This window comes from Symphalangus syndactylus, chromosome 5 (assembly GCF_028878055.3).
Source record: "Symphalangus syndactylus isolate Jambi chromosome 5, NHGRI_mSymSyn1-v2.1_pri, whole genome shotgun sequence".
Taxonomy (NCBI): Eukaryota; Metazoa; Chordata; class Mammalia; order Primates; family Hylobatidae; genus Symphalangus; species Symphalangus syndactylus.
The window spans coordinates 27314769-27337007 of NC_072427.2; the positions used below are offsets into that span (position 1 = coordinate 27314769).

General features: G+C 43.1%; 1 protein-coding gene across 5 annotated transcripts; it reads right to left on the minus strand.

Moving 5' to 3' along the window:
- Positions 1–10907: 10907 nt before the first annotated feature.
- On the minus strand, positions 10908–20010 carry PSMA4 (proteasome 20S subunit alpha 4). Of its 5 annotated transcripts, none has more exons than XM_055277573.2 (9): positions 19901–20010; positions 18506–18531; positions 18221–18263; positions 17794–17956; positions 15869–15946; positions 15151–15239; positions 14344–14474; positions 13410–13533; positions 10908–11326 (listed from the first exon to the last, which is right to left on the minus strand). In XM_055277573.2, the coding sequence occupies exons 2-9, from the start codon at positions 18506–18508 to the stop codon at positions 11172–11174; spliced, it is 786 nt and encodes a 261-aa protein (XP_055133548.1). In that variant the 5' UTR covers positions 18509–18531; positions 19901–20010; the 3' UTR covers positions 10908–11171. The 5 variants fall into 5 exon arrangements, with proteins under 5 accessions (XP_055133548.1, XP_055133549.1, XP_055133547.1 ...); XM_055277574.2 differs by lacking the exon at positions 19901–20010 and adding an exon at positions 19603–19625; XM_055277572.2 differs by lacking the exon at positions 19901–20010 and adding an exon at positions 19489–19550.
- Positions 20011–22239: the final 2229 nt, after the last annotated feature.

A 22239-nucleotide genomic window follows, 5' to 3' on the forward strand; every position in this document is an offset into this window, starting at 1 on the left:
AGCAACCTCCCAGCAATAGAAAAAGCTCCTTCTGAAGATTGAGTTATGTATGGCATTGATTGTTCCAGGGAATTGATTATCTTTAATCTAATTCTAAGCCACCTGATCCAAATCTCTTAAAATTGGAAATCATTTGGTAATTTCCAGTTCCACAGCTGTCTCACACAAGACACAATCTTTCCTTGCTCTTCTAGAACATGGCCGATTAATTTTAGGTGTTTTAAATTTTTTGAAAACTGAAGAATACTTGAAGTCACCTGTATGGAAAAGGGTATTTTGATCCTTGATTATATCTGATCTTCTCAGTCACTGGTGAACCAGAATTGAAACTGCTTGTGTTTCTAACACACACATGATCTTTTCAATGCTCTATGGGATAATAGATTGGGAAATACAGAGAGCTCTTGGCATATTGGGAATCGCACAGCCTTTGATGTGTGGAGTCAGATACACATGAGTTTGAATCTTTGCTGTCACTCCCAGCTATTCATTCATTCGTTCAACAAATATTTAAGAAACAACTCACGTATATACCAAATTCTAGGAATGATGCAGTGAACATGATAGTTAATGTCCCTGCATTCTTGGAAAGTACTGCCTTGGGAAGGAACGCAAACAATAAACAAGTAAACAAACCCGGGCGCGGGGGCTCACACCTGTCATCCCAACACTTTGGAAAGCTGAGGTGGGAGGATTGTTTAAGGCCAGGAGTTCCAGACCAGCCTAGGCAACATCAAGAGCCCCCTTATCTCTACAAAAATATAAAATTAAATTAAATTAATTAGCCAGGTGTGGTGGTGTGCACCTGTAGTCCTAGCTACTTATGAGGCTGAAGTGGGAGGGTCGCTTGAGCACAGGAGTTCAAGGGTATACAGTGAGCTATGATCATGTCTGCTGCTGCACCCTAGCCTGGGCAACAGAGTGAGACCTTGTCTTTAAAAAACAAACCTTGACCGGGCGCAGTGGCTCATGCCTATAATCCCAGCACTTTGGGAGGCTGGCGTGGGTGGATCACCTGAAGTCAGGAGTTCAAGACCAGCCTGGCTAACATGGTGAAACCCCATCTCTACTAAAAATACAAAAATTAGCTGGGCGTGGTGCATGTGCCTCTAAATCCAGCTACTTGGGAGGCTGAGGCAGGAGAATCGCTTGAATCCAGGAGGTGGAGATTGCAGTGAGCAGACAGTGCGCCATTGCACTCCAGCCCGAGTGACAAGAGCAAAACTCCATCTCAAAAAAAAAATAAAAATAAACTTTGCCTTTAAAAAAACAACATAAGACCTTGTCTTTAAAAAAAAAAAAAACAATAACAAAAAACAAGTAAGCAAGATAATTTCAGAATTTGATAAGAACTACTGAGGAGGGCTAGGTGCAGTGGCTCACGCCTGTAATCCCAGCACTTTGGGAGGCCTAGGCAGGCAGATCACAAGGTCAGGAGATCGAGACCATCCTGGCCAACATGGTGAAACCTCATCTCTACTAAAAATACAAAAATTAGCTGGGTATGGTGGCGCATGCCTGTAATCCCAGCTACCCGGGAGGCAGAGACTGCAGTGAGCCAAGATTGTGCCACTGCACTCCAGCCTGGCGACAGAGTGTGACTCTGTCTCAAAAAAAAAAAAAAACAACAACAAAAAAACTATTGAGGAATAACTAGAAATTGATGCAGTGGTGGGTAGGGGATTTTACTTTTAATCAGGTGGTCAGGAAATGCCTTCCTGACAAGATAACCCGAGTTAGGACAGAAGATGGAGAAAGTGGCAGTCATGCAGGATGGAGGGGAAGAGCATTCCAGATAGAGGGGTGATCTAGCTAAAGACCCTTTGGTAGAAAAGAGCTTGCTACGGCCAGGCACAGTAGCTCATGCCTGTAATCTCAGCACTTTGGGAAGCCAAGGCAGGAGGATCACTTGAGCTCAGGAGTTCACCAGCCTGGGCAACATAGTGAGACCTCATCTCTAGTAAAAATAAAATAAAAATTATCCAAGTGTGGTGGTGCACACCTGTGGTCCTAGCTACTTGGGAGGCTGAGATGGGAGTATCACTTGAACCCGGGAGGTTGAGGCCGCAGTGAACTATGATTGCACCACAGCTGTAGTGACAGAGAACCTGTCTCAAAAAAAAAAAAAGAAGAAAGAAGTTTGTGAGAGGGAGAGGCAGAGAGGAATCAGTTACAGATTCTCAACAAGATAGGGGGACAATGGAAAACAGGGGCTAATTCCGGTTTATGTTGAAGATTGTATTATTTGGGCAGGTGGTAAGGAGTCCTCTTTAAGCAAAGAATATGACAATACAAGCCAGGTGTGGTGGCATGTGCCTGTAGTCCCAGCTACTGGGAAGGCTGAGGAGGGAGGATCGCTTAAGCCCAGGAGTTAAAGTCAAGCCTCAGCCTGGGCAACATAGCAAAACGCTATCTCTACAAATAGAAAAAGAATATGATAGTACAAATGTGAAATTGCGTGTGAAATTGGATATTTACTTAGAACAAAAAAATTTTCAACAAATTACATTATTTTTGGACCACTACACTCAAAGCCAGAACAAATTTTGTAAAAGTTGACAAACATCACAGTAACTAGAAAATGATAGTTTGGGCCAGGCATGGTGGCTCACGCCTGTAATCCCAGCACTTTGGGAGGCCGAGGTGGGCAGATCACGAGGTCAGGAGATCGAGACCATCCTGGCTAACACGGTGAAACCCCGTCTCTACTCAAAATACAAAAAATTAGCCAGGCGTGGTGGCAGATGCCTGTAGTCCCAGCTACTTGGGAGGCTGAGGCAGGAGAAGGGCGTGAACTTGGGAGGTGGAGCTTGCAGTGAGCCGAGATCGTGGCACTGCACTCCAGCCTGGGTGACAGAGCGAGACTCCATCTCAAAAAAAAAAAAAGAAAGAAAAAAAAAGAAAATGATAGTTTGACTAACGGCCTGACATCGTATAGTACTTTTCCCCCTTCCTGTTTTGGTATTGATGAGAACTGAATCCTTAGCTTATAATTTTCTACATCTGGAGACTGGAAGCATTTATCATAGACTAGCTTCTGACTCCATACATTTCAAGCCTTGTTTCTCTCTCCAGTATTCATAAAATTCCGATGATGGGCACCATAGAAAACATAGTTCACATGGTGACACAACCTCTGTCCCTGCATCTTCTTGTCATGATGCCAAGTGAGTTGGCACAATGGTGGTAGGAAACATCCCGAAGCCATTTCTACACTGGTGGTTAAAAATAAGCTCACTACACATGAAAGTGACTGCGAATTAACATATTCCATTACACCCATGACCACTCCAACGTCTTCCAAAAGGAGGAGAAATTTGTCCAGAAACAAACGGTAGTGCTTCTCAACTGCTGTTAAAAGATATTTTGCGGCCAGGCACAGTAGCTCATGCCTGTAATCCTAGCACTTTGAGAGGCCAAGGCAGGCAGATTGCCTGAGTTCAGGAGTTCGAGACCAGCCTGGGCAACATGGTGAAACCCCGTCTCTACTAAAATACAAAAAAATTAGCTGGGCATGGCGGCATGCACCTATAATCCCAGCTACTCGGGAGGCTGAGGCAGGAGAATTGCTTGAATCCGGGAGGCAGAGGTTGCAGTGAGCCAAGATTGTGCCACTACACTCCAGCTGGGTGACAGAGTGAGACTCCATCTCCAAAAAAAAAAAAAAAAAAGATATTTTGCATATGAGCATAAGAATACATTATTAGGGTCCTTCCCAGGGCCTTGGAAGGAGCTGTGCAAATGAAGAGGCTTGAATCTTAAGCTGCATTAGCTTCACAGTAAATTGGGGAAGTTCTCTGATGGGAAACCTATGCAAGGTTTAAGACATGTGTTCATGTGCTCCGATTGACATACTAAGAAGATCCCTCTAGCAGTGAAGGGGAGAATAGGTTGGAGGGGAACAAGCATGGGCAGCTTTTTTTTTTTTTTTTTTTGAGACAGTCTTGCTTTGTCACCCAGGCTGGAGTGCAGTGGTGTGATCTCAGCTCACGGCAACCTCCGCCTCCCGGGTTCAAGCAATTCTCCTGCCTTAGCCTCCGGAGTAGCTGGAACTACAGGCACGTGCCACCATGCCTGGCTAATTTTTTTGTATTTTAGTAGAGACAGGGTTTCACCGTGGTACCCAGGATGGTCTCCATCTCCTAACCTCATGATCTGCCCGCCTCGGCCTCCCAAAGTGCTGGGATTACAGGTGTGAGCCACCGTGCCCGGCCATGGGCAGCTATTATAGAAGTCCAGGCAAGGGATGATAGTGATGGCTTGCATGGAATGATGGCACTGGACTTGTGTGACTTGGCACAAATTACTCACCTTTTCTGATCTTTGGTTTCCTCAACTACACAATAGAGAGATTGCCTCTAAATCACTGAGCACAGAGTAGGCCCTCAACGGTTTACAAGGTTGTTGTGAGAGTTAGCACTAACATTTATAATGTAGCTGACACTTACTGTTTAATCAACAAATGATAGCTTCTACTCTGCTGTAAAGAGACATGGGGCTTTCTAAGGCTGCAAAATACTTTAGAAAAGCAATTAGAGGCTGGGCGTGGTGGCTCTTGCCTGCAATCCTAGCACTTTGGGAGGCCGAGGTGGGTGGATCACCTGAGGTCAGGAGATCGAGACCAGCCTGACCAACATGGAGAAACCCCGTCTCTACTAAAAATACAAAATTAGCCAGGCTTGGTGGTGTGCATCTGTAATCCCAGTTACTCAGGAGGTTGAGGCAGGAGAACGGCTTGAACCCGGGAGGCGGAGGTTGCAATGAGTCGAGATTGTGCCACTGCACTCCAGCCTGGGTGACAGAGCAAGACTCCATCTCAAAAGAAAACAAAATAAAACAGTATTTTAAAATAGCTTGCCTATAATTTGCTGAAGGTTACCAATATACTCATTCAGCATCTAAACTGGGCCACTGAGATAATAGTGGCTAACTCTGGGCAAGATATTATGGGTGATTTTTATTTTATTCACTGTGTATTTTTCAAAGTGATCATGCATTGCTTTCCTAATGAGAAAAAGTAAGTTATTAGATTGTTTAGGACTCAGAAGACAATTTACCCTGGATTCTCCCATTCCATGTAATTCCTAATATTTCAGAGAAGGTTATTACATAAGGCTCTTAGGTACGGAATCAAAGACTTGGCCTCTCTAGTGTTAAGTATAAAGAAACTTAGAGAAAACATTCTTCCTGCCAAGATGAAAGGGTGTGAAAATCCTCTCCAACTGTGAGACCTACTTCTATAACTAACAGATTCATATACATTTACTCAAATAGTCAACCCATTTCCCATTTCTATTGGGTTCTTCTAGGAGAAAATAGGGCAAAGTAGATTCTTTTAAAAATCCATATCACTAACGTTAATGTATGGCATAAAGATGGATTTTAAAATAAGCCAAAAATTCTACTTCAAGGTGTATACTCAAAATAAATGAAAACGTATGTCCACACAAAAAAACTTGTACATGGGTGTTCATAGCAGCACTATTCTTAAGAGTAGAAATAACCCATATTTTTGCCAATGAGTAGATAAACAAAATGTAGTATAACCATACAATGGAAGAAAAATAATAAATCTCTGCTTTTTTTCTCTAATCTAGTAAACAAATTACTGATGCACTCTACAACGTAGATAAACCTTGTAAACATTACGCTAAGTGAAAGAAGCCAGACACAAAGGATCACATATTGTATGATTCCATTTACAGGAAATGTCCATAATAGGCAAATCCGTAGAGACAGTAAGTAGATGAGTGGTTGCCTAGGACTGGGCAGTGATTTGGGGGTGATGTCTAAGAAGTGTGCGGAGTTTTATTTTTGGGGTGATGAAAATGTTCTAAATCGATTGTGGTGATGGTCGCACAACCCTGGGAGTATACAGAAAGCCAATGAAATGTATGTTTTAAATGGGTGAATTGTATGGTATGTGAACTGTATCTCAGTAAGGCTCCTACCAAAAAATAACAAAAATAAATGGAGAGGGGTAAATAACTATCATTTCATGTAATTCTGAATTCACTCAAGAATGGAAAATTCCCAAGTAGTCCGAACAGTTGAATTAAAGTTTCATGATTAATTTAAATACTGCTTTTAAAAATAGATTAACAATTATATTTTGCAAATTGTGTATTATAAAGATGATTAAACCACAAATTTACTAGAATAATGTTGATGTACTTTGGCATGGGGAATATTTTTATGGGCATTGTACTAACAAGAACTTTAAATGATAGCTTTGTCTACATAAACACAAAACAATCTTTGGGTACATCAGCATCAAAAACAAAATAAAAATGCAAATGCTACAATGAAAAAAAAATGTAACACAGATGACAAAGAACTACCTTTAAAAGAGCTCATAAATGAATTTATAGAAAGTTAAATTATCGATAGAAATTGGGCAAAAAAGATGATCAGACAGTGCATGCAAGAATACAAATGAATAATACCTGGAAGAAGAAGGGGAAAAAAGCATTTGACATGGGTTTACCCTGATGAGTGATACACAATGTTGTTTATAGAATTCTTCCCTACTAGGGATATTAACTCTAATTGGTTTCAGGTTATAACAATAGTAACAAAAAAGACATTAGGAAATTTTAAGAGTAGTTCATCATGTTCACTGAGTGCTTTTTTAGATCAGATTGTGACTACTTGAATTTGATGCCCTTGTCATCCCTTCCTTTCTCTCTCCTCTGTCACTCCGTGGCAGCTTCCCTTCCTCTCTGTTCCCTTTACTACAGTCTTACACTCTCATCCTTCCTTGCCTATTTCAGTAGCCTCCTAACTCACTCTGTCTCTTCCCACCTCGTCCATCTTCTGGGCTCCCAGAATCATGGTTCTAAACAAGTCAGAGTAATTGTTTTTCTCATTCACTAAAAAATCTCAGCTGCCTCTACATTGCATAGAGCACAAACTTCAAGACCTGCAAAGCTGTCTTCTCATCCTAGTGCACATTTCCAACCTCATCTCTTATTTCCCCAGGAAGTTGTGTTCTAGCTCTGCTTAGCTACTGTGAAGCTTTCCCATTGCCAAGCCTTTGCACGTGCGGTTCCTTCTGCCTTTACCCCCTACCCTTCAGCACACAGCTACCTGGAGTCTAGCACTCCTCCACAATATTGTTGTGGATCATCTGCTTTTCCTTCAAGGCTGCAAGTTAAGAGCCGAGGACATGTCTTATCCATGTATCCCCACCACCTAGAATTATCAGGAACATGGTAAGTGTCCAATAAAGGAATGAATCAACTTTCTGGTTTTGTTTTTCAGAGTATGGAATATTTTTGCACTGCTAAAACAAATATTCTCATGGAACTTTCAAAGTGCTAGACTGTACAAATTCCAGAGTCTTCCCTTATTTTCTGATTAAGAAAAAACACCAGAAGTAAAATTATACACAGGAGTACATGATTTTTTTACATAATTTATTTTTAAAAGCGTAATTTGAAAGCTCACCAAAATGAAATCAACTTGACTTTGATTTTAAAGTTTTGACTCAAGATTTAAAACTTAGCGGCCGGGCGTGGTGGCTCACGATTGTAATCCCAGCACTTTGGGAGGCCGAGGCGGGCGGATCACGAGGTCAGGAGATCGAGACCATGATGAAACCCCGTCTCTACTAAAAATACAAAAAATTAGCCGGGCGTAGTGGCGGGCGCCTGTAGTCCCAGCTACTCGGAGAGGCTGAGGCAGGAGAATGGCGTGAACCCGGGAGGCGGAGCTTGCAGTGAGCCGAGATTGTGCCACTGCACTCCAGCCTGGGCGACAGAGCGAGACTCCGTCTCAAAAAAAAAAAAAAAACTTAGCTGTCTTTGGTTTTCTACTTACTTATATCAAGGTGCTTCTGAGCTGGTAGGGTCCCTGTGAAAACCCATGAGTTTTGCTCAGATTAATGAAATGCTTGCTATTAGTGATGGGCCCCTGTTCAGATGTGTATTGCTAAGGCAGCATTTGGGATGCGTCAGGCAACACTCTGGAAACCAACTGTCCTGCAACTCAGGTTAAAAATATGCCACAGCGCAGAGGACAGTGGGGCTAGCTGAGAATCTAGACTAGGCAGCCAAACCCCATCGCAGGGAAAAAAACTCACGGTTAAAGAGTAGCCTTTGCCTCACCTCCTATCTTTTGCTTTTCCTCATGGTATGAATTTATTTCAACAAAAAGATGAATACGTTGAAATTTGCCTGTTGTTAGGGTCAAATTCTGAAGACTTTCCTAATGTGGCGGCAAACTATACCAGGCTCTCTTATCCACTACTGCCTTTGAAGAAGTTGTCCTAGCTTTAGGCAAATGTTGAAGGGGTAGTCAGGATACAGAAAATCCACCAGTGCTACTGATCTGGATGGAAAGCAGGTTTTTTTTTAGGATTTCACACCAGCATATCCAGGGTATTTATTCATTCATCAGTATTTATTTGTTGCCTAACATGTGCCAGTTTCTGTTCTAGGTACCGAGACACAACTATTGAATGAAAACAAAGTACTGCTCTGGAAGTCTGTATTCCAGTGGAGAGAGACAAGAAACAAATCTGCCAGCTGGTGATGAGTGCTATGGAGAAAAACTCAACAGGGTATGTATAGGGAATAGAAAATGTGAGTGTGCAGGGGAAAGAGATTGCTCCTTCACAGAAGTACCCCAAAAAAGGTGACATGCAAGCAGAGACCTGGAGATGAGGGAGTGGGCAATAGATACCCAGGAAGAGCATTCCCAAGGCAGAGGGATTGGCAAGTGATGCGAGGGGAGCTTGGCACATTCAGGGAATGATGAGAAGGCTCATTTGGATGAATGAGTGAGGAAGGAAGCACATGGAAGGTAGCACAAGGCCAGAATACAGGATACCTCATGAACCAGTACAAAGAATTTGATTCCTACTGAGCAAGATGGGAAGCCATTGGAGAGTTTTGAGCCAAAACTGTGCAGTAGTACCGTTTTACATTTTGAAAGGATCACTGTGGCTGCTGCTGGAGAATTGACTGTGGGGAATGAACTGGAGGCAAGGAGACCAGTTAGGAGGCTGTTGAAATAGTCCCAGTGAGAGATAATGGTGAATTGGACCAGCGTTCCTGCAGTGGAAAGTGGCTGGATTATGGGTAAATTCTGGAGACAGAGTTAATAAGATTTATTGGCTACCTCGACCTCTGGGTGTAGCAAGACTGGAGGGTGAAGACGTGCCATTCATCTTCACTACTTGCTGATTCTGTACTTGTGAATTTGCAAAATTTGCATTCTCATAAAATGTACATGTAACCCTCAAACCAATACTTGTGGTACTTTAGGTCATTTGTTGACATGCAGAGTGGTGAAAATTTTGAGTACCCAGACAGACGAACATGTTCCCAGCTGAGGTTGAGCAAGGCGACACTCTGAATTGTTTCAGCTCTCACACTGTGTAAGTGTTCCTGCAGTCTACCTTGTGCCATTTATTTTTGCATTTTTCTTAGTGATTTTACTATTTCAAATGGCACCCAGGTATAGTGCTGAAGTGCTGTTTAATGTTCCTAAGCACAAGAGGGCTGTGATGTCAGCACTTTGGGAGGCTGAGGCAGGAGGATCGCTTGAGTCTGGGAGTTCGAGACCGGCATAGGAAACATGGTGAAACCTTCCCTGATCACCGTCTCTATGAAAAAAACAGTTCAGTGTTGTTCCTAAGCATAAGAGGGCTGTGATGTCAACATTTTGGGAGGTCAAGGCAGGAAGACTGTTTGAGCCTGCAGTGAAATATGATCACGCCACTGCACTCCAGCCTGGGTGACAGAGCAAGACCCAGTCTCAAAAAACAAAACAAAACAAAAACATTCACATAAAGAGCTGTTGGCTGAGTTCTATGTTAATGAATCCACAATATACATTTAAAAAGGTGTCTTTAAGTAGAAATACACAAAAAACAGGCTATGTACTGATCAGTTGATAAAAATGTGACCAGCGGCTTGTAGGACACTAACCCAGTACTTTCCCTAGGTGCAAGAGTTCAGTATTTGTTAGTTTTTGTGGTGACTTTAGAACATAACTACCAAACATAACGAGAACCAGCTGTACAGAGTAAGAGAATAATTTAGAAGTTCAAAAAAGTGCTGCAAATAGGGCTTGGAAATACTTTAGCCTATACAGAAAACTGCAGGGAGCTGCATTAAGAAAATCAACAATGAGAAATTAGACTGGGATCCCATATTTGATTGACAACAGCTGAGAGAAGGGTAAATGATGGCTCAATGCACTCATCCTGGTTGATGGAAATTACCTGAAGAGTTCAAGAAATGTTAATATCTGGGTTCCACCACAGAGCTTGAGTTAATTGATACAGCATGCTTACAAGTTGCAAAAGCTTCCTAGGTGATTCTAATATGCAACAAAAACTTCTTAAAGTTTTACTTAGCATTCCTAAAAATCACATGCAGAGCTTGTTAAAACAGATTACTGGGTTTCACCCTCAGAGATTTTAATTCAGTAGATCTGGGATGGGACATCAGAATCTGCATAGGTATGCTAAAGCACCATGGCTACGCATTAAGTACCACTGCCCTGTATCACTTCTGTCATGAAGCCACAGACACCCAAGGGAACGGAGGTTGAACAAAGCCCAGCAACAGAGCTCCCTTCAGCCAACATGTAACTGTTCTCATCTCTTGGTTCCACTTTTCCTCTGTGGCCTTAACTTCTACACCTCATCTTCCACGCAGCTTGAGCTGCTGCCTGTGGGCAGCCTCAGTCCTAGCTGCGAGATCCACACCCACACATCAATTCTGGCTTTGTTGAGCTCACGTGTTCATTCTCAAACCAATCCCCGCAGACAGAGATGAATAATCTGGCCAGCCTGAGGAACGTGCCCATTTTTGTGAAAGGACTGTAAGCCACAGTGTGCAAAAGGTAATCGCCTTGTCACTTTTTGTATATTTAACAATCACTGCTACAGAAAATTTTTCCTTCATTTCCATTTTCCAAATTTTATTCCAAAAAAAGGGGATGTGTGTGGAAGATTAAGATGTCCATGAAGAGTAACCATCATCATTACAATAAAGTATTCAACCGGACAGAAATGACAAGGACCCAATTCAGTATGTAATGTCCTATTTTCCCACTGCACCAGTTAAAAAAAGTCAAAGCCTTCCTAGTGTGGAAGAGTAGGACAGCTTTTACACTGAAATGGTGCCCCAAATAAGTAATAAAATCTCTGATTCTGTCTATTTATCCTTTTCTTTCTGTTCTTTTTCCTTCTTCTCACGCTCAGCTTTGGCTTCTTCTTCCTCGTGTTTTTTGATCAACTGCTCCACTTCTTTTTGTTTGAGAACTCTGATTATCGTTTTTCCATTCTCTCTTGTTAGTGTTGCAATTTCCACTAAAAACAAACACATACATTTATCTGTATTGCAGGCAGGCAGGCATACTTAGCAGAGAAACTTAATAGGCAGGCATGGTTTATGCTCGCCACATCACTGAAACGTTAGTTCAGCACTCTCCTATGTTTTATACTTAACATTATTCCCTTTTATGAGAACAATATACGTCTGATCTTGTAATGTTTTAATTATAATTTTTACTTAAATATCGTCTCCTCAGCCATTTTGTCACTCCCTTAGAAAAAGTATAATCGACCAATTGCTATTGCTGGCCTGCTATTGGCTGTGCTGATTAGACGGAACTGTTGGAACCTCTGAGGGCTCAGCCAGAATCTTCAACTGGTAATAATAGCTTATTTTTTATGGACTTTTCAAGTCTCTTAAAAAAAAAAGAACAAAGGCATGAAATGGCCGAGAAAAGCAGACCGATACCTAAAGGGGAAGGAATTTTTTTGTGCCGGGGAAACTGAGTAGTGCTTCCTTGAAATTGTGTGGAAGTAGACAAAAGAGGGCAATCTGCATGTCAATGACATTTTTTTTTTTTTTTTTTTTTGAGATGGAGTTTTGCTCTTGTTGCCCAGGCTAGAGTGCAATGGCACAATCTCGGCTCACTGCAACCTCCGCCTCCTGGGTTCAGGCGATTCTCCTGTTTCAGCCTCCTGAGTAGCAGGATTACAGGTGCTCGCCACCACGCCCGGCTAATTTTTTGTATTTTTAGTAGAGGCGGGGGTTTCACCATGTTGGCCAGGCTGGTCTTGAACTCCTGACCTCAGGTGATCCACCCACCTCGGCCTCCCAAAGTGCTGGGGATTACAGGGGTGCGCCAATGTGCCCGGCTGTAAATGGCATTTTCTAAGGAACACCAGGAGCTAAACTGTCCTAACATAAAGCAACATGTTAATTTACCACAATTTCTGAAAAACATTTAGAAATTTTTTTTTTTTTTTTTTTTTGAGACAGAGTCTCTCTCTGTCGCCCAGGCTGGAGTGCAGTGGCATGATCTCAACTCACTGCAGCCTCCGCTTCCCAGGTTCAAGTGATTCTCCTGCCTCAGCCTCCCAAGTAGCTGGGATTTATAAGCATGCACCACCATGCCTGGCTAATTTTTGTATTTTAAGTAGAGATGGCGCTTCACCATGTTGGCCAGGCTGGTCTGGAACTCCTGGCCTCAGGTGATCCACCCACCTCAGCCTCTCAAAGTGCTGGGATTACAAGCGTGAGCCACCAAGCTCGACTGAAATATTCTTTTATATAGTCACATAGCTTAAGTTGAACAAGGTATTTGGAATTGCTAACATAAGCTTAAAATAAGAGATTAGTAGATTAAGAAGAACAGGAGAGAGTATCACAACCCACGCAAATGTTGTATCTCTGGTAAAGTATACCAAACCTATGTATAAATATATAACTACATACATATGCTTTATCATACATACACACAAGCAAAGATATCATTGATGAGAAGACTTGATAACTGTTAACTAAAAGTAGCACAGTGCAGGATGTCTATCTGTGAGTAATGAGATTGTTCAGTATCAAGCCTTTAAGTTTGGAATACAGTGTGAGATTGTGACTCCACAATTTACCACTGTTGATCTTGGTCAACTCAACCTCATTAAGCCCTAGTGTCCTCAGTTAGAAGACAGGGATAACATCACCTAATTCATAAGGTGGCTGTGTCAATGAACTAGGATGACATGTTAAAATCTTAACAGCTGCTGGCTGGGCACGAATGGCTCACGCCTGTGTAATCCCAGCACTTTGGGAGGCTGAGGCAGGAAGATCACCTGAGGTCAGGAGGTCATGACTAGCCTGGCCAACATGGTGAAACCCCATCTCTACTAAAAATACAAAAATTAGCTGGGCATGGTGGCGCGAGCCTGTAGTCCCAGCTACTCGGGAGGCTGAGGCAGAAGAATCACTTGAACCAAGGAGACGGAGGTTGCAGTGAGCCGAGATTGCGCCACTGCACTCCAGCCTGGTGACAGAGCGAGACTCCAGCTCAAAAAAAAAACAAAAAACTTAACAGCTGCTAATTTCCCTCACTCAGTCGAAAGAATTAAAGGAGAGGATATGAATTACCTTTTTCAGCAGAGAGTTTACTAACATCCATGGTCTTATTTAGTACTTTGATAGCTAAAGCAAGTGCTGACTTCAAGGTCATTTCTCCTTCTTTGTAGTCTTGTTTCAACATTGACACAGCTGCCTATAAAACATGAATCAACATAGAATTTTAAGTTTTTACATTTTTTAGAAACATATATTGGTCTAGAAGAAAAATGCCTGAATTATTATTGGCATTACAAGTATAAACAATGATTTTTTTTTTTTTGACACAGGGGCTCACTCTGTTGCCCAGGCTGGAGTGTAGTGGCATGATCTCAGCCACTGTATCTTCAAGTCTCTCCAGGCTCAGGTGCTCCTCCTCCCACCTTGGCCTCCTGGGTAGCTAGGATTACAGGCACATGCCATGGCACCCAGCTAATTTTTGTATTTTTTGTAGAGATGGGGTTCTGCTATGTTGCCCAGGCTGGTCTTGAACTCCTGAGCTCAAGCAATTTGCCTGCCTCGGCCTCCCAAAGTGTTGGGATTACAGGCATGAGCCACCATGCCTGGCCCATATACATAATTTTGATGACGGGGAGGGCACACATGGCACGGGGTGAGAAGAGGGGGTACTGATGCTCTATAAAGTGTGTCTTTAACCTGGGGTCCTCAGTCTCCCAAGGGGTCTGTCATAGAATACAGGGGATCTGTAAACTAGGATGTGAAACAAAATCACAACTTCTAATTTCACAACTCCTAACTGAAAATTAGCATTTATTAATGTAGTTAACGAACCCCAGTATATGAGCTATACCAGCAATGCTGTCACCAACAGAAATCACAGATATTTCCATATCACATTAAGATTGTTGTAGCTATCTTAAAAAACTGTTTACATTAATCACCACGGCAAAATTATGGCAGTTATTAGACATTCTGCTAGATTTTATAGCACAACAAAAATACTCACAGCGCTATTATTTCCAATGCATGTGGCCTTCCATCCCCCGTAATTTCCACTAGGGTCACTCTGATAGAGCTGAAAGCCATAGTGCTTATCCCAGCCAATGTACAGCAATGAAACACCAAAGGGACGTTTTCCTTTAACAAAGAAAAAAGGCCAAACATATCAATAATCTAAATTTAGAATCACTATAGTTACTTGAGCTCAGTGAAGGTAGCTAAACCCTACTCTGTGAACTTAAGCATTCATAAACTGTTTTGTATTCTGGCTTCCATAGATAAGCTCCATTACAAATTCCACTTTTGTTTCTACAATTTGGACACAGCCAGGAGAGGGAACAAAGCACCAATGCTGAATTTCATTATTATGTAAACAGCAGTTAGTTTCCAAATTTGAAAATGTTGTTTTGGACTTTCAATATCCTATTAATAAAACTAGGGTAATCTACATGGTGGAGGAACACGTTCATTCATGAAGCAAGAATGTATGAAATTCTAGTGTCCTATACCACTGTAGGATTAATATAGTTAACCGTAACATATTAGTTTCAAATAGCTAGAAGGATATGGAAGGCTCCCAACACAAAGAAGTGTTTGAGATGATGAATGTGCCATTTACCCTGATCTGATCATTATGTGTACTGAAACATCATTATGTACCCCATGAATATGTACAATTCTTATTTGCCAATTAAAAAAATTAAATTTAATTTAAAACAAAGGGTCTATTTTCAATTTTTTACTACCTCAAATGGGTTATAACTCATAAAATGTCCTAACTTTTTGGAATAAAATTTTCAAAAAAATTAAGTACCTCCAAATTGTGTATAAGCTTGTTTGATATCACACAGTGCTGTAACCAACTGCTCACAAGGTATTGGCTCCTGATACTGTAATAAATACCTAGGATAAAGAGAAGGGCACATTAGTAGTTTTCTCTAAACCACAGACAGACTCTAAGGAAAATATTCTGTGAAAAGCAATCTATGCCACGGGGACAACCTAACAGTCATTTGTAATTTGAAGGGGAGGGAACAAGTCAACATCTGAATATTCTCATAGTAAATAATATTTTATAAGTTTGATTGAAAAAAATCTGTAATTTTCAATTCAAAGATTTTTAATGACTTTAATCTTTGCAAAAGCGAGCTCTCCTTAGAAACATCAAAACTAGGGCAGGTGCAGTGGCTCACGCCTGTAATCCCAGCACTTTGGGAGGCCGAGGTGGGCGGATCACGAGGTCAGGAGATCAAGACCATCCTGGCTAACACAGTGAAACCCCATCTCTACTAAAAATACAAAAATTAACCAGGTGTGGTGGCACATGCCTGTAGTCCCAGCTACTTGGGAGGCTGAGGCAGGAGAATTGCTTGAACCCAGGAGGCAGAGGTTGCAGTGAGCCGAGGTGGCGCCACTGCACTCCAGCCTGAGCAACAGAGTGAGACGCTGTCTCAAAAAAAAAAAAAAGAAAAGAAAGAAAGAAACATCAAAACTAATTTCTGTACCATCAGTTATGCTATTTATGAACATACCTTTGAGCAATGAGCCTTAGTTCATTAGTCAGAACATTAGCATCAGAAGTTATGCCTGCCACACTGCAAGCCATGTCCCTTGAAGAAAAAAAGACATTGATCTGTAAGCAGGGAAGATGCTTGCAAGGTGCATTTACAAGTATTAAAAAGCACAGAATTCTATTAGAAATTCACTACATTTGCTTCACAACAGCTACTTCCTTCAGAAAAAACCTACAAAAGTTTTATCTTTGTAGGAGACGTTTACTTGATGTCATTCAACATGAAAGATAAACAAATGCACCCTTTAAGTTATTTAACAGATGTATATATCATTACCACCCTGTGAATGGGATAACAGAATTAATGCCAAGAAGCTAAAGCAAATCTCAAGAAGATTCAGCAACAAAGAATAAAAAGATAGGCTTGCCACAATGGCTCATGCCTGTCATCCCAGCACTTTGGGAGGCCGAGGTAGATGGAGGGCTTGAGCCCAGGAGATCAAGACCAGCCTGGGCAATATGGCGAAATCCCATCTCAACAAAAAATACAAAAACTAATTGGGTGTGGTGGTGCGCACCTATAGTCCCAGCTACCTGGGGGGCTGAGGTGGGAGGGTCACTTGAGCCCGGGAGGCAGAAGTTGCAGTGAGCCAAGGTGGCGTCACTGTACTCCAGCCTGGGTGACAGAGCAAGAATCTGTCTCAAAAAAAAAAAAAAAAAAATTTTGCTTGACAGACTGCTCTTGAGTAATATTCATTTCCTAAAGGCTGGCTTGATAGAGGTGACAGGGGACAATGGCAGGAGGGTTTACAAACCTGCTTAGGAAGTACAGGGTTAGGCTCCCACTAGAGGTACATTTCATTTTTTGGGGCCCATTTCCTGAGGGCTGCCCTGACTCTCTTATAGCTGAGACTTGCCCTGTGACTACGCCTAGCCAAGCCTGCCAGCTGTTGAGTGGACCCAACAGAGGCTCTGTGGAGGGGTGACACCACTTTGGACAAGTTCATCAAAAGGCCCTGATAATCAGCATTTACCAAGCCCACCACCACTGAAGGGAAAGTCTCTACTTAGCACGGCCAGCTCTCCATGAGCTGCAAAGTTCTGCACACCCAAATATAACAAACATCTCACACAGTGTACAAGGCTTGGCTAAATTCTTCCGAGAACTCCAAGAGGCTTGTTCTTTAGTAAGATTCAGTGTAATTCAACAAAATCCTGCGTAGCTATTCTAAACAATACTTCGAGGGCCTACTAAATGCCAGATACTATACTATTTTATTTCATTCATTTTCTTTTTTTTTTTTTTGAGATGGAGTCTCGCTCTGTCACCCAGGCTAGAGTGCAGTGGCGCGATCTTGGCTCACTGCAACCTCTGCCTCCCAGGTTCAAGCAATTCTCCTGCCTCAGCCTCCCGAGTAGCTGGGACTACAGGCGCCTACCACCGCACCCGACTAATTTTTTATTTTTAGTAGAGACGGGGTTTCACCATCTTGGCCAGGCTGGTCTCGAACTCCTGACCTCAAATGATCCACTCGCCTCGGCCTCCCAAAGTGCTAGGATTACAGGCGTGAGCCACCACACCCGGCCCATTTTATTTCATTAAACTGCCACAACCACTTTAGGAGGCTCTGAGGCCCAAAGAAATTAAATAATTGGTACAACGTCACATAGCCTGCATGGGTGAAGCCTGGAGTTGAACCCAAATCTGTGTGACTACTAAATCTGTACTCTTATCATTACACAATGCTAGTTTCTCCACTAAGTGTTTGCCCTGCACTTAAAAGGAGTAACACATGGTACCAGGCCTCAAACAGGTTTCAAGCAAAATAAAGGCACAACTTCAATTCTACCACACGGCACGGAAGAGCCCTCCCAAATTACACAGATCCCACTTATGTGAGAAAGTGAGATTTTTTTTTAACTCTTTCCTAAAATCTCACTTACTCATTGAGTTTATAAATTTTTTCAGAAAAAAAGACTTCATCAAGAAGCTTGTGGATGTTGCGTCTCTCTGCTGCAAGCAAAACACCATCATTTGCTAAAATTCCCAAACAGGTGCCTGCATGTCCAATAGCTTCCATGGCATATTCAACTTGGTATAAGCGACCTACAAAACAAAAGCAGTGAGAAGCCAAGACTCTCCTCTGTGCTCTTGCACCACCGGCCCAAAAGAAATCAGCAATGAAGCAAGCTAGAAACAAATTTCCACTTTCCCTCTTCTACGGTATAATCAACCTGGTGACCATAATTGCTTCAAAGTACAAAAAGGATGAACTTTGCAACTACCAAAAAAAGTTTGTAATTTTTTTTTTCTAAAAGTCTAACACATTTATTTTTAAACTTGAGGCAGATTAAACAATTTCTATTTTACCTTCTGGAGAAAATATAGTGGTCCTGGAGTCATATCTTCGAGACTGCAAAGGAAAAACACGAGTGATTCCTACCCACTGAAAGTAAGCCAACTCCTGCAAGCCTACAAATGATCTTACAAAACCTATCCTGGTATACAAAGTTCAATAGGTGAGAGGAAACTGACAAGAAAAAAGGCACCTTCTCAATGCTTTCCTTCTATTTCAATTTTCCCACACAAGTCTGTAAGCTGAGTACAAGCAATACTGTTTATCAGGCAAGTTTATTGGCATGTGTATTAACTCACCATGTTTTCTGAACTTTATATAGTTCCTGTAAAAAGAAAATCAGATGATCATTAAAATAAGATTCACAAATTAAAAAGCATTTGCTGACTTTACAAATCTGTTTTGTTTACTCCCTTTATTCAGCTAAGTGTCAGGCATTATGCTAGATGCTGGAATACCAAAATGTGTAAAACCAGTTCCTGTCCTGAAAAGCTAATACTGGCAGTTAGGTGAGAGAGACAGTCACAGATTATAATGTGGAAAGAGAAACCGGGGGTAGGGTGGGAATAGGGATGATGAAAAAATCAAGAAAGTATTTTTTGAGAAACTGATATAGAAAATGAAAGTAAATCAGAGACGGCAGAGGCAGAAATAAGGCTGAGAACACTTGGGTCTAAGAGAAAAAACAGGGGAAGAAAGAAGGGAAGGGCATTCCAGACAGAGCAGAAAGTATGAACAAAGGGTACTGAGGCAGGATAGCTTAGTGGGCATGAGACAAACTGCTGATGTTTTTAAAAATATATAAATAAGAGCTAAGCGAGTATCCAAATCACGCAGAGCCTTGAAGGCCAAGTCAAGAGGCTGAGGCCTTCCCCAGAGAGTGATCTGGGTCCTGAACTTGGAGGTGGAGGCAGTTATCTTGGGCACCATCAGTACCATTCGTGCAAAAGGCAATACTGGGTGCTCAGAGTTATTTGGTAAAGCCTCAGTCCAAAGCCCACATTTCCAAATACTGGAATATAGGGAATCAAGACTGGAAAGGTAAGCTGGAATCAAATCCTGGAGAGCCCGCGTGCCCAGGTAAAAACAGAATTTTCTCTCTCAGCCAATGGGGCTCCTCTGAATGATTCCCAAGGCCCACAGGAACTGATTGGCATTTTAAATGATCACTCCGGCTGGTGAGAGACCGAGGGCAGCGAACTGGTTGAGGTAATTGCAATAGGAAGGTGCAAAGTAAGGATGGCACAGAGCAGAGAAGCAGGGAGGACACAGAAAAACTCGCCGGGGATTTCTGATTCGAGCGTAAGCAGAACTTTCTGTTGTCTCCACGCCTGACGCCAGGCACAGCACAATTTTGAGTTCACCGGCACCTCCGGGAGAGCTAACTTTCACGTACCGAACTCCCGAGGACGGAAGCCGCCCCAACTCCTCGGTCCTGCCCACAGACCCCCTACCCTCAGCCCGCCCCCTCACGGGCCCCGGCGTCCAGGCTTGGCACTGGGAAGCCCCCGACGGCGGCCGGCGGGGGCCATTCCCGGCAGCCGGTGCGTCACCGAGGAGGCGGTGCAGAGTCATCGTGCCCACGGCTCCTCGGCGGCAACTGCAGGCCGGGACCGACTGTCTTGACGTTCACGACCCCCGCCCAAGGGGAGAGCGGCCAAGCTTCCGCGGGCCCCAAGGGGCCAAAGGCTCACCAGATAGAAGACCCTGAAGACTTGAGATGTCCAAGGAACCCTTAACTCCGCGGAAGAAAAAACCACCAGCGTTTATCGAATAACCGCTGCTAATATGGCCCCCGCGCATGCGCAGAACCGCTAGGCGGGGGTGCCGGACGACCGAGGACGCGGAAGTCCTCCTTGCGGGGCGGAGCTAGAACCCGTGGCCCTCGTGGGAGCTGGGGCGCGGGCTTGTTGAGACTGTGGGGCGCTGCAGCTTAGGCTGGGGTCCTCAGCAGGTGGAGGAGTTGCTGTGCCATGGGGAGGAGGGCAGGAACTAACCAGGAGGTGGAATAGCTAATTTCTTTCTCTTAACCCTTGGCGCTCTGCTTTCACTTTCTCTTCACTATTAAGACCTAGGATAGCAAATAGTGTGGACCGGCTTCTTAATTGCTATCATTCCTGTCCTGTTTCCCAAAATGGTTCCAACCACATGAGACTTTACCCCTCTCATCACCTTCCTTTTTCATTCTGGCTTTCACTTTTACTGCTGATGCATACATTTTGGACATACACATTATGATAAGTAAGGCCGGGTGACTCATGCCTGTAATCCTAGCACTTTGGGAGGTCGAGGCGAGTGGATCACCTGAGGTCGGGATTTCGAGACCAGCTTGGCCAACATGGTGAAACCGTCTCTACTAAAATTACAAAAATTAGCCGGGTGTGTGGTGCACGCCTGTAATCCCAGCTACTTGGGAGGCTGAGGCACGAGAATCCCTTGAACTTGGGAGACGGAGGTTGCAGTGAGCCGAGAGTGCGCCACTTCACTCCAGCCTGAGACTCCATCTCAAAAAATATATATATGTATATGATGAGGGTCGGGCATGGTGACTCACGCTTGTAATTCCACCGCTTTGGGAGGCTGAGGCAGGAGGATGGCTTGACGCTAGGAGTTTGAGGTTGCAGTGAGCTATGATCGCACCACTGCACTCCAGCCTGGGTGACAGAGAAAGACACTGGCTCTAAGAATTAAAAAAAAATATGATCAGGTTCACACTCTTGGGGGAAGTTTCACCTTGGTCTCTTTCTCTGCTTTTCACCAGTCAGAAAGGATTTCCCTGACCAGCATAGTTAAAGCAATACCCTACCGTCAGCATATACTGGCACCATTTTATCTTCTTTACTGAAATTGTCATACTTATGTGTTCATTATCCATCTCTCCACCTTTTTGCTCATTCAGCCTCGGTCCCTATGTAAACTATCTACTATTCATTTTAGGTTTTTTCAGGCTAGAAGGTTGACTAGATCTGGGTTCATATGAAGTCATCTGCTCACAGTCTCTCCCAAAAAGCAGCCCATTGGGCAGAAACTCTGTCCTCTTCATGTTGGTTGCAAAATTATTGGGGGATCTGGGCTTTGAAAAGGAGATAGCTTGGAAGAAAGTTGCATTTTGAGGTCTCGCCTATCGTCTCTACTTTCCAAGCACACAGGGAAGTGAGCCAAGGCAAGATGGCAAAGAGCCACACGCAGGTGGTGCTCTGAAAGCATCCTCAGGTGGTGTAACTTATGGCACCTCTGAGGGCCCCTGCCTGCCACCTTAGTTCATTCTGCGGAATTTAGTGAACAGTCATTTTTAAGTGAGAGGTAGAATTTCTCAGGTCAAAAGAGGGATTAGTTGAGAAAAAGGGCAAGAGAAGAATGAGTCTGACAAGTGTGGGTGACTGAATAGTTCGGTCTGATGTGAATGGAGGAGATAATACAGGAAGTAAGGAAAGGCATTTGAGGCCGAAGTATAGAGTGCCTTTAATGCCAGAATTTGTTTTGGTCAGTAATGGGAAGACAGGATTAAAGTGATGTTTTAGGATGATGAACCCTCAACATCTCTCATCCCACATGTTCCTCTTACAATGTGCCACAGATGGTTCCCACTGAGAGGTTCTGTGTCCCCTTATTCTGAATCTGGGTGAGCCTGTGACTACAATGGAAGTGATATCATGTGACTTCCAAGAGCAAATCACAAATGGTGATATGGTTCTGTCTTGTCCTCTTGGGATGGTCGTTCTTGGGACCCAGGCACTATGCTGTGAGGAAGCAAAGGCCGCATGGAGAGGTGTTTGGCCAACAGCCTAGATGAAGTCCCAGTGTCACCTGCCAGACAGCTGAGTGAAGATTCCTCCAGATGATCCTAGTACCCAGTTGTAACCAGGCAGCTTGGCTTCAAACTGCATTAAAAAGTTTTTTCCCCTTTTCCTTGGGTTTAAAGATATAACCTTGAAGCAAACTGCAGAAACCTTTTCTAGAGTCCACATCCCTCCCTTTCTCATTGTATATACTCCCTTCACATTTATCTGACTGTCTACTAGTATCTAATTAG

Excerpts from the sequence above, each read along its gene's own strand:
- PSMA4 (XM_063638659.1), bottom strand. The coding sequence starts at position 19,781 with ATGACTCTGCACCGCCTCCTCGGTGACGCACCGGCTGCCGGGAATGGC. Across the intron at positions 14,475-15,150 it reads AGCTTATACACAATTTGGAG|GAAAACGTCCCTTTGGTGTT; the intron begins GTACTTAATTTT and ends TCTTTGTTAAAG. Across the intron at positions 13,534-14,343 it reads GCATTGGAAATAATAGCGCT|GCAGCTGTGTCAATGTTGAA; the intron begins GTGAGTATTTTT and ends CATGTTTTATAG.